The sequence below is a fragment of the Octodon degus genome, unplaced genomic scaffold, assembly GCF_000260255.1.
Source record: "Octodon degus isolate 3935 unplaced genomic scaffold, OctDeg1.0 scaffold00035, whole genome shotgun sequence".
In the NCBI taxonomy this organism is placed as follows: domain Eukaryota; kingdom Metazoa; phylum Chordata; class Mammalia; order Rodentia; family Octodontidae; genus Octodon; species Octodon degus.
This window is the reverse complement of record NW_004524611.1, coordinates 5,712,615-5,722,829: the sequence shown is the minus strand read 5'-3', so window position 1 is coordinate 5,722,829 and position 10,215 is coordinate 5,712,615. Positions and strand designations below refer to the sequence as shown.

Genomic DNA, 10,215 nt, shown 5'->3' with positions numbered 1-10,215 from the left:
GACCATCTCGGTCCTGGTCTACACCCTCAGCCTCTCACACCAGAGAGACCATCTCGGTCCTGGTCTACACCCTCAGCCTCTCACACCAGAGAGACGTTGCGGTACTTACATATGTATGGCCAAGAGTGTGCGCCTGGGGTTGTGCTGAGAAATTCCGCTCGGCCCTCCTGCTCCAAGACGTGAAACATGGTGACCACGGAACTCCCTTGAGTCCCGCCCTCTCCCCAGGCGTCCCTGAAGCCCCATGGTGGCGACTTCGAGGCCCGGTGTGATGAGGAGACACTGTGCTCCTGTGCTCAGGAACGTGTGGCCAGTGGCGGTTGGGGGCAGGCAGCTCGGTCTCCGCGGCACCGCACACCTTCCTCTGCGCCTGCCGCCCAGGCGTGTGACCGCATGTGGGCCGGGTTCTGCCTTTTCCCCTCCCTCCCTGGAGGAGCTGCTCTCCGATGCCAGGGGTGGCAGGGCCACTTCTAGGCCTCTGGCTGGGCCTGGTGACTGGGCCTGACTGAGCCAAGTGTGGCCTGCGTCCTGGATGTTGGGAATCACCATGTGTTGTCTGAGGTCCATTCGGGGAAGGGTGCTAGGGAAGGAGCATCAGAGTGGGACTGTCTAGCTGCTAAGCCTGTGTCCTGCTGTTCACATGCTGTCAGGCGCAGCCCCGTGCCTCAGTTTACCTGTCTGAGAAGGAAGTGCCTTAGGCCAGAATATATGGAAACTTCTTGGACTGTTAACTTGAACCCTGTGAAATTGTCTTTTGTGTAGATAAAAAGAGTTGAATAGATGAGTGTGGTGGTACATGGCTATAATCCCCGCATTTGGAAGGCTGAGGCAGGAGGATCTTGATTTTTGAAGCCAGCTTTGCCACATAAAGAGACCTTGTTTCAGAAGCAAATAAACCAACCCTTGAGTCCCAGCTGTCCTGATGCAGGGAGGCCACGTGGGCAACACATGTGGCCTCCATTGCCCAACAAGATGACACACAGTGAAGTGTGATGGTGCGGGTTGCTCCTGTGTCCTGGGGCCTGGGGCTGTCCTGTTTCATCCTTGCTGGGGGCGGGTAAGGGCCTGCCCAGGGCACACGCCTGGCACAGGCTGGCCTCCTTGGGGGCATCATATCCGCCTGGCTGAGTAGAGGTGTCCCAACTCCCTTGGGCTCATCCTCCCCCCATGGCGCCACCCTGATGACCGTTCACCCCCAGCCCAGGACCCGGGCATCTCCCCTAGCCAGAGCCTGTGCGCGGAGAGCTCCAGAGGCCTTGGCGCAGGGCCCTTACCAGAGAGCGCGGTGGGGCCGGTGGAGGCCTGCTGCCTGGTCATCCTGGCCACGGAGAGCAAGGTGAGACAGCTCCCCCAGGCCTGCAGCCCTGCCCACCCCCTGCCACCCTCGGGCCTGTCCCTGAGTGCCCAGCAGAGTCCACTCACTGTTCTCCTCTCAGGCTGCCCTGCACCGAAGGGCAGTAGGAACCCTATACTCAAGGCCTGCCCGCTGTCTAGGGTGGGAGGCAGAGGTGGCTGTGGGTTACAGGTTTGATTCCCCTTGGGCCTTGGGGAGCTGGCTGACACCTGTCCCTGTGCCAGCTACATCTGTGACACAGAATGGTGGCGACTGCCTTACATGGCCTTGGGCTCTGCAGCCTCGGTGGAGTCCACACTTGAGCCACTCAGTTCTTCACTGGAAGGCTCCCTTGGGCATCGAGGCAGCCAAGTAGCTTCCAGTTCTCCTTGCTGACACACGAGGATGTCCTTACATGTGACCACATGTCCCCGGGTGGACAGGCAGAATCACCCCAGGAGAAAAGCCCTGCTCTGAACAGTACCACTTCCCAGGATGTCCCCTTGCTGAGTTGGGTGTGAGCTAGGTGGGGTGGGTGGCAACGAGTGCCCTTGTCCAGTATGATCCCTGGGCACCTGGGAGGCCCTTGGCTCCGTCCCTCCTAGGGAGGCCCAGGTGGTTTTCTGCCTCTTCACCTGTCCCCGCCATCTACTCCGAAACAGTAGCTGTCACTGTCCACCCCTCCAGGTGGCCGCAGAAGAGCTGTGCTCCCTGCTCGGCCAGGTCTTCCAGATTGTTTACACGGAGTCCACCATCGACTTTCTGGACCGAGCCATCTTCGATGGGGCCTCCACACCGACCCACCACCTGTCCCTGCATAGCGGTGAGTGAGGTGCCCAGCAATGAGAGGGGTGCCGTGAGGTTGGCTACTGTGAGCTGAGGGTCCTTCCAGGATGCTGGTGAGGCTGGGCATGGTGTCACAGAGCTCCTGAGACCTGGTCCTGTGTAGGCCCCATGGCTGGCACCTGCAGCCCCTCAGGTTCCACAAGGTGGTGTTAGAGTCCCTAACCAGCACCTGTCCCCCTCCTCAGCATCCCAGGGAGGATGCAGGGTCCTTCCCCATTGCCCCATTTGTCTTTCTCGCCCTGTCCCCCACAGCTTCTTCCAGCTGCCTATGCAGTTTGGGTCTCTGGAGAGGACCTGCAGTCTGGTCACATGGACAAAGGTGTCCCTTGCTGGGCTTTACCCAGGCTGCAGCTCTGCCAGGCCCTTTGCCAGGGTCCATGGGCCTTGGGCTGTGTCCAGGTCCGGGTAGGACTGTCCAAGCCTGTGACCTGGGATGGGCGACAGAGCCTGTCTGGCTTGGTTTTACGCACACTCAGCGCCCCGAAGGCGGCTGAGTACGAGTCCCTCGTGGGCTCTGGCTGGGAGCGCCGTCCTCCACACAGTGCGCCTGGAGCTGGCTGTGTCTTGAGGGCTGTGTCAGGCCACATGGGTCAGTGCCCGGCCTGAGAGGAGCGTTTGTCTCTCACGTCTCCCCCACAGATGACTCTTCCACAAAAGTGGACCTGAAGGAGGCCTACGACGCGGAGGCCAGCACCTTGTGAGTGTGCCCGTGCTCACCGCATGTGCCCGCCCTGCCCAGCTGTCTTTCGTGGCCTCAGACTGACCTTGTGCATGGCCTTCGAGTGGTGTTGTCCCCCCAGCCTCCCTGTGGCAGACCAGCCACACTTCTGTCACCCACTGTGTCCCTTCTGCTCTGGGCACCACACTGGGCTGTGGACCCTCTGCCTTTGCCTGTGACAGTCGCCTCCTTGGGGGCCCAGGGTGGGGTGGGGCCGTCTCTCTCTTGCCCTCATCACCACTGTCCTCACCACTCTCCAGCCGGGCCACACACACCTTGTCCTTTTGCAGCGGCTTCCCCGACTGCGCAGACGCGGGTGGGCTGCCGCCGCTGTCCTGCATGCAGGCGTCGCCGCACGGCAAGGCAGCCAGCGAGAGTGAGCTGAGCACCAGTGCAGCCGAGCTGCTGCAGGACTACATGCTCACGGTACGCACAGCCTGGGCCTGCTGGGGCGTTGGCGCCCACCCCACCCTGCCGCCCAGCCTGGGCTTTAGCTGGGCCCCCTTTGCCTTGCTGTCCACAGCTGCGCACCAAGCTGTCCTCACAGGAGATCCAGCAGTTCGCGGCACTGCTGCACGAATACCGTACCGGGGCCTCCATCCACGAGTTCTGCATCAGCCTGCGGCAGCTCTATGGGGACAGCCGCAAGTTCCTCCTGCTTGGTGAGGGCCCAGTGGGGGTGAGGGTGAGGGCGTCTGCCACTCGGCAGACGGTGCTGGAGAAGAGTGGAGAGGCTCTTCAGGGAGGTGACACTTGAGTGGGTTCTGCTGCATGCATAGGAGTTTACTGAGGGAAGAGGTAGAGACGCTATTGCAGGTGGAAGGATCAGCCTCCGCCAAGACCCTGGAGGAGCTAAGTACCACGAGCACTGTAGGTCAGTGGCTGCTGGCTGACAGGCTGGAGTGGCAGCCCTGCCACCAGTGCCTGGGGTGGGAGCCTGCAGCCCTGCTTCTCAGGAGACAGCAACCCCACTGTGGTTTTTTTTGTTGTTGTTTGTTTGTTTTCCCTTCTGCCTGCGCTCAGGACAGTGAGTCAGCAAAAGTCACTCGAGGGCTGCTAGGTCCTGGGCCTGTGTCCCAGGGAAGCAGGGTGTGGGTATATCCTCCCACTACCTTTTCTGAGTTAGCAGGGCCTTTGCACTGAGCCACATCTCCATTTGTTGAGTTGTCCAGGTAAGACTTGAATCTGTGATCCCCCTGCTCCAACCTCCCAGAGTGTGGGGGTGGCAGGCCTGTGCCAGGTGTTAGCCACCTGCTCCTGGTGAGATGAAGAGGAGGCAGCCAGGCCGCTACCCCAGGCCTCCCTGATCTGCTCCTCGTAGGACATGGCCTTAGAGGCCACAGCCTGTGGCTTCCTGCCTTGCCCTCCAGCAGGCACCAGTTTCTAAAGAGTTGGTGACAGAGAGCTAAGCTTAGGCTTGCTGCTGCTGCACTGTCTGCAGGCCCTGCCCGTCACAAGGAGCCCTGGCTCTGGGCGTGGGGCTTGGCCACTCCCCATTCCCACTCTGCCCAGGACCAGGCAGTAAGATTTGGAAGTCCCAAGAGGCCCAGGGCCTCTCCATTGAGGTGGTCGCCCTGGGCCGCTTGCCGGTGTCGGTCTAAGGCCTGGCTCGGGACAGCAGCTCATTGCCAAGGACACCAGTATGTGTGCTGCCTTCTCTGGACATTGCCTTTCCTGCCCGTAAGATGCGGACTCCAAGGATGGAAAAATGGGAGGTCACCTCGGTGACAGCGAGCCATGCGGGCTGAGTCTTAGGACGCGGCTGTGCACTGTCTGGGTCCTCCCTGAGAGCAGTAGGGCCTGCCTGGGCCCTGAGCTGTGTTGGTGCTGGGTCTGTCACAGGTCTGCGGCCCTTCATCCCCGAGAAGGACAGCCAGCACTTTGAGAACTTCCTGGAGACCATCGGCGTGAAGGATGGCCGCGGCATCATCACCGACAGCTTCGGCAGGCACCGGCGGGCGCAGAGCACCACCTCCACTTCCACGGCCAACGGGAGCAGGGCCACGGGCAGCCCCGATGACCGCTCCGGGCCCTCCGAGGGGGATGAGTGGGACCGCATGATATCGGACATCAGCAGTGACATCGAGGCACTGGGCTGCAGCATGGACCAGGACTCAGCATGACAAGCGTTGCGGGAGCACCACACCCTCGCAAGGCCTTGCAGGCCACCCCGGAGGAGGCGCTGGCCCTGCTGTGGGCCTCTGGCACCAGCACAGGCTGCTGGCGGCAGTGGGTCCTCTACTGTGAAGGGGCATGGAGCCGCCACAGGACGCATCCTGGTGCAGGGCAGAGGCTCCATGCTCATCCCAGGCCTAATGGGGCCTGCGCTGGCCCTGTGTGGGGAGGCCAGGCCCAGCCACGCTGGCAGGAAAGCCAGGCTTGTGGCTGGGCCGAGAGAGTTGTCAGTTTTGCACATGACGTTCCTCATGTCACTCTCAGAGACCTTAAAGAAGTTTACTGCAATGTGAATAATTTAATCTCCCATTGCCGGGCTTTTTTCTGATCCATCTGGATGAAAGCCCTGTTGTTAGGAGGGTTGTCACTCTGGCCTCTGGTCTTGGGGCCGCGAATCTTACTACCGTCCTGGGATAGGGACACAGGGCAAGTGCTCTAGGCCTTAGGGTCATAGGCGGGGGCAGGAGGTGACTGGGATACCTTTGTGTTCTGTCCTGGTACCGATTCCCACAGGGACCCTGGCTTGCTGTGGTCTTCGCCTGGGTCCTCTGATGACAGAAGCCTCCTGCAAGGCTTTGTGGTCTTGGCTCAGGACTGGGGGCTTCAGAGAAGCTGGCATGGGCCCTGCCTTGCCCCAGGCCCAGTCTGTCCCCATCTCTAGTCAGCCCTGAGGTGTCCTTATGGCCTCTGTCCCCTGGGCCCTTGCCAACCTTCGCAGGACATGGAGAGGGGACCTGGGTCGGGGTGCACCGGGCCCCTTCCTGCACACGTGGCTCTGTTGTGACCCCTGGGTGCACTGAGCAGGCTCCTGGCCAACCTAACCCTCTCACCTGTGCTGGGCAGCCATGCCCCCTGGGGAGAGGAATACCACCATACATTCGCACAGGGGCCCTGAGCAAAGCGGGGAGGTCTGTGGTGTCATAGCCCAGCACAGGGCCCTGGGCCATGGCTTTGTATGCTGAGATAGGATCTGGCTGTGTAGTTCAAGCAGGCTTTGAACTTAACTATGTATCTCATGCTGGTCTTGAACTTGCAACAGTCCTTCCTCAGCCTCCCAAGAGCTGAGATTAGAAGTATGGACCAAGTTTTACAGAGATTTCCTTGTTGTGGGCTATCCCCTCAGGCTGAAGCTGCCCCAGGTACCCGAGGGCCTCAGCAGAGGAGAAGACAAGTCATAGACTGTCCCCAGGCCCAGTCCAGTAGGTTCCAGGGCCACATGGATGGAACATGGCCTCGGCGCCATCTCTGGCCACAGGGCCACATGCCTAACCCGCGGCGTGGCCCACATGCCAATGCTCAGTGCTCACCGGCTGCCAGCAGGAAAAGAGGATGTGGGGGAGATGGGCACTTGTAGGGGGGTCCAGGGACAGTGGCACGGCGAGAGACGGGAGACAAGCAGATACCAGGAATGTAAGGGCACACCAGAGAGCTGATGCTGAAGCAGGAGACAAGGGAACCCCGATGATGATGAGGGGGTCAGCAGGGTGACACAGGGACACCTTGGGGAAAAGGGCAGCAGAGTCACACACGGATATCAGTGATGCCGGGGCTACAGGGTGAGCAGATGTCCCCAGAGTGAAGAAAGGGAACCAGGGCCTTCGGGGGACACTGAGGACGGGTGACCCAGTGTAGTCAGGACACTGATTTATTGGGCAGCAGCACTGGGGAGGGCAGGGCAGACCCGGCTCAGGCAGCGGCTACATTGTCAGCTCCTGCAGAGATAGCGAGAGCACAGGGTCACACCGGAGGCCAGCACACCCCATGGCAGGTCCTCTTGGGGAGCCCAGGGGGTCGGGGAGCCAGAGTGGGGCCCGCGCCTCTCACCATGATGGCATTGACGATGTCACTGTGGTTGTCCCTCAGTGCCCGCACAGCCTTGGCCCTGGACACGTTGGCCTGGGCCATCACCAGCTCAATGTCACGCAGCTCCAGCCCTGACTCGTCCACCTGTGGGGAGGGGGTGGGGGTGTCAGAGGGGCCAAGGCAGCCCCCCACCCCGAGGGGCCCCAGGGCCCAGGGTCTCACCTCCTCCTCTTCTTCCTCCTCCTCGCACTCTGTCCTCAGCTGGGGTCCAGGTGCCGACTCGGGGATCAGGGCCAGGGACTCTGAGGGTACCTTGAACTTCTCTGCTGCAGCTTTGTGCACTTGCTGGGACAGGTCCTCTATCTGCAGCATGGGATGACTGTGTATCAGCAGGGCTCGCCGTGCACGCCCACTGGCCCCCACCCCACAGCCATGGCCACCACTGGGACGGACAGACCTTGGCCTCCCCAAAGACCACATAGGTGTCAGAGGCAGGGCTCTTGAAGACATCAGGCTTAGCAATCACGAAGAGGATGTTCTTGGACTTCTGGATGGTGATCCTCGTGACGCCCTGAATCTGCCGCAGGCCCAGCTTGGACATGGCCTGAGACAGAGGACCTGGCTTGGGGAGGACATCCCCACGACCTTGGACCCTATGCCTTGGACCTTTACTGTCTAGGGGACAGGGTGTGGGTCCCCAGCTGGTCCTAGAGTCCCGTCAGAGGGGATCTCACCAGCTTGGGTCTACTTCAGGACATCCCGGGTGGTGCTCCCTGTCCTAGGGCCCCTGGTGCTCCACTTGCCTTTCGAGCCTTCTTCTCACTGCGGCTCTGCTTGGCTTTGGCGATGGTTTCCTCGCTGCTGCCTGTCGGAGCCTGTGGGGAGGGAGGCTCTGAGCTCCTGGGGGGCCACAGGGCCACCCCGAGGCCACCCTCCCCCCGGACACATCACCTGGGCTGGGCGCTGCATGTGAGGGGCTGCAGTGTCCTCATCCAGCTCGGCTGATGACTCCCCGTGGCTGTCCGATTGCTGGCCAGAGCCCAGGGCCCTTGGGGAGTCTGGGGAGGGGACAGGCGTGAGGCCGCACAGGCCGGGTGAGCAGCCCAGGACGGCAGCCCCCACGAGGAGCCCAGCAGCTGGGCTGCCCCTCACCTTCCTCCAGGCTGTCCGCCTCGCCTTGCTGCTCAGAAGCTGGGAGCCCAAGAGGCCCGTGTGGGCTGCGGGACCCCAAGGAAGGAGGCACTTGGCAGGGGGGCGAGGTCCGTGAGGCTGGCTCTTTGGCATCTGGGGGAGCCGCCTTGGGGCTGAGGGGGGCTGGTTGGGTTGCCAGGCTGAAGCGCTGCCCGGCTCCCCGAGGCTGTGTGGTTCCTGAGGCAGCAGTGGTCCGCTGGGCTCCCACTCGAGGTGGTGGGGGTCCCCGAGAGACCAGGGGCTCCTCCTCCACAGAATCTTCCCGGGGACTGCGGCGTGGGCGAGAGGCACCAGGAGCAGAAGGGTTGGGGTCCAGGAGCCTGGTGTGGGATGCACTGGGCGGGCCCCGGGCCAGAGGTCTGGGGAGTGGTGGGGTGGCTGGGGCCTGCTGGCCATTGCCCGGTGCAGGTGAGCTGGGCTCTCTGGGGCTGTCCCCATCCAGCCTGGACACAGCCCCGGCTGGGGCCCCTGGGCAGGAGCTGTGCTGGGCCCCAGCAGCCAGAGCCGGGGTGCCCTTGCTGCCCAGGGCCCTGCCTTCTCTGCCTGGGCTTGAGGGCTGTGCCCAGCCGACCTTGGGGCAGGCGGTGTGAAGGGCCTTGGGAGCTGCCCTTGCTCCTCGGGGCACTGACTTAGGTCCGTGTCCCTGTGTCAGTGGCTTGGGACCCCTGTCCCTCTGGTTCTTAGGCCCAGGGGCCACCCCTGGGGGCAAGCCGGTCTCAGCCCCTTTGCCCATTGGTGCCTGGGGTTCTGGACATGTTTCCGGCTCTGCAGGAAGCAGGCCCAGGGCTCCTTCCTCCCCCAGACTATGGGCAGCCTTAGGGGGGCGGGGGGCCTCCTCATCTAGGATGGGCCCTGCTTCTCGCCCTCGGGGTGCAAATGACACAGCCTCTGCCTCTGGCTTGAGGCCACCCTGTGGGACCGGGTTCAAGGGCACAGGCTCTGGGTCACCAGGGGGCACTGTGACCCACTCCTTAGGCACAGGTTTTGGACCTGAGGCCACACCTAATTCCACACTCTTGCTCCCTGCAGTGCAGCCTACTTCAGTCTTTAGGGCCACTGGTGTGGCCACAGCCACAGACTCTGGGCCCAAGGTAGAATCTCCATCTAGCAGAAGTGGAGAAGGTTCCAGAAGGTCCTGGGGTAGTAGGGTGCCCTGTTTGGCCTGCAGAGGGCCTGGAATGGCTGCAGCCATGTTGTTTGGGCCCAAGTCAGGATTTTTGTCTTCCAGGGGTAGAGGAGCTTCAGGAGAGTTCTGGGGTAACGGCACACCACCTTCAGCCTCCTGGGACCCTGGCATGACCACAGCCATGGCCACGGGGCTTGAGATGGGATCTTTATCTTGCAGAGACGGAGGTGGAGACTTGGAAAAGTCCTGGGATAACAGGACACCCCCTTCAGCCTGCAGGGGCCCCAGCACAGCCACAGCCATAGATTCATGTCCCGAGGTAGGATCTTCATCCAGTGGAGGGGGAAGCTCTGTCTCAGGAGAGTCCTGGAGTAACGGCATGCCCCCTCCAACCTGCAGTGGCCCTGGTGTGGCTTTAGCCAAGGACTCAGGGCCTGAGGTGGGATCTACATCTTGAAGAGATGGATGTGAAGACTCCAGAGAGTCCTGGGGTGATGAGACGCCCCCTCGAGCCTCCTGGGACTCCAGAATGGCTGCAGCCATGGACTCTGGGCCCAAGATGGGATCTTTGTCCAGCAAGGATGGAAGTGCAGACTCAAGAGAGTCCTGGAGTAACAGGACACCCCTTTTAGCCTGCAGGGGCCCCGGCATGGCCAAAGCCATGGACTCGTGACCTGAGGTAGGATCTTCATCCAGCAGAGATGAAAGCTCTGTCTCAGGAGGCTCCGGGAGTAATGGGGTGCACCCTTCAGCCTCCTGGGACTCCAGGCCTGAGATGGGCTCTTCCTTCAGCAGTGGTGGAAGTGCAGACTCAGGAGAGACCTGGGGTAATGGGGCGCCCCATTGAGCCTGCAGGGGCCCCAGCATGGTCGCAGCCACAGACTCCAGGCCTGAGATGGGCTCTTCCTTCAGCAGTGGCAGAAGTGCAGACTCAGGAGAGTCCTGGGGTAATGGGGCGCCCCCTTGAGCCTGCAGGGGCCCCAGCATGGTCGCAGCCACAGACTCCAGGCCTGAGATGGGATC

The 10,215-nt window shown here is 62.0% G+C and overlaps 2 protein-coding genes across 3 annotated transcripts in view; one reads left to right on the top strand and one right to left on the bottom strand.

Moving 5' to 3' along the window:
• Ccm2 (CCM2 scaffolding protein) overlaps positions 1 to 5,947 on the top strand; it is a 24,233-nt gene extending 18,286 nt beyond the window's left edge. The window contains exons 5-10 of one of the 2 annotated variants that reach the window (XM_023714542.1): positions 1,200 to 1,336; positions 2,021 to 2,156; positions 2,819 to 2,876; positions 3,191 to 3,323; positions 3,421 to 3,559; positions 4,740 to 5,947. In XM_023714542.1, coding sequence (XP_023570310.1) covers positions 1,200 to 1,336; positions 2,021 to 2,156; positions 2,819 to 2,876; positions 3,191 to 3,323; positions 3,421 to 3,559; positions 4,740 to 5,020 — 884 coding nt within the window. In that variant the 3' untranslated portion in view covers positions 5,021 to 5,947. Of the gene's footprint in view, positions 1 to 1,199; positions 1,337 to 2,020; positions 2,157 to 2,818; positions 2,877 to 3,187; positions 3,324 to 3,420; positions 3,560 to 4,739 lie in introns of both variants that reach the window. The other variant, XM_023714541.1, reaches the window with a different exon arrangement.
• Positions 5,948 to 6,508: 561 nt separating this feature from the next.
• Positions 6,509 to 10,215, bottom strand: part of Nacad (NAC alpha domain containing) — a 7,955-nt gene continuing 4,248 nt past the window's right edge. The window contains 7 exon segments of the mRNA XM_023714567.1: positions 6,509 to 6,784; positions 6,897 to 7,019; positions 7,098 to 7,238; positions 7,333 to 7,479; positions 7,679 to 7,805; positions 7,807 to 7,933; positions 8,028 to 10,202. Of these exon segments, the coding sequence (XP_023570335.1) occupies positions 6,770 to 6,784; positions 6,897 to 7,019; positions 7,098 to 7,238; positions 7,333 to 7,479; positions 7,679 to 7,805; positions 7,807 to 7,933; positions 8,028 to 10,202 (2,855 nt within the window). The 3' untranslated portion in view covers positions 6,509 to 6,769.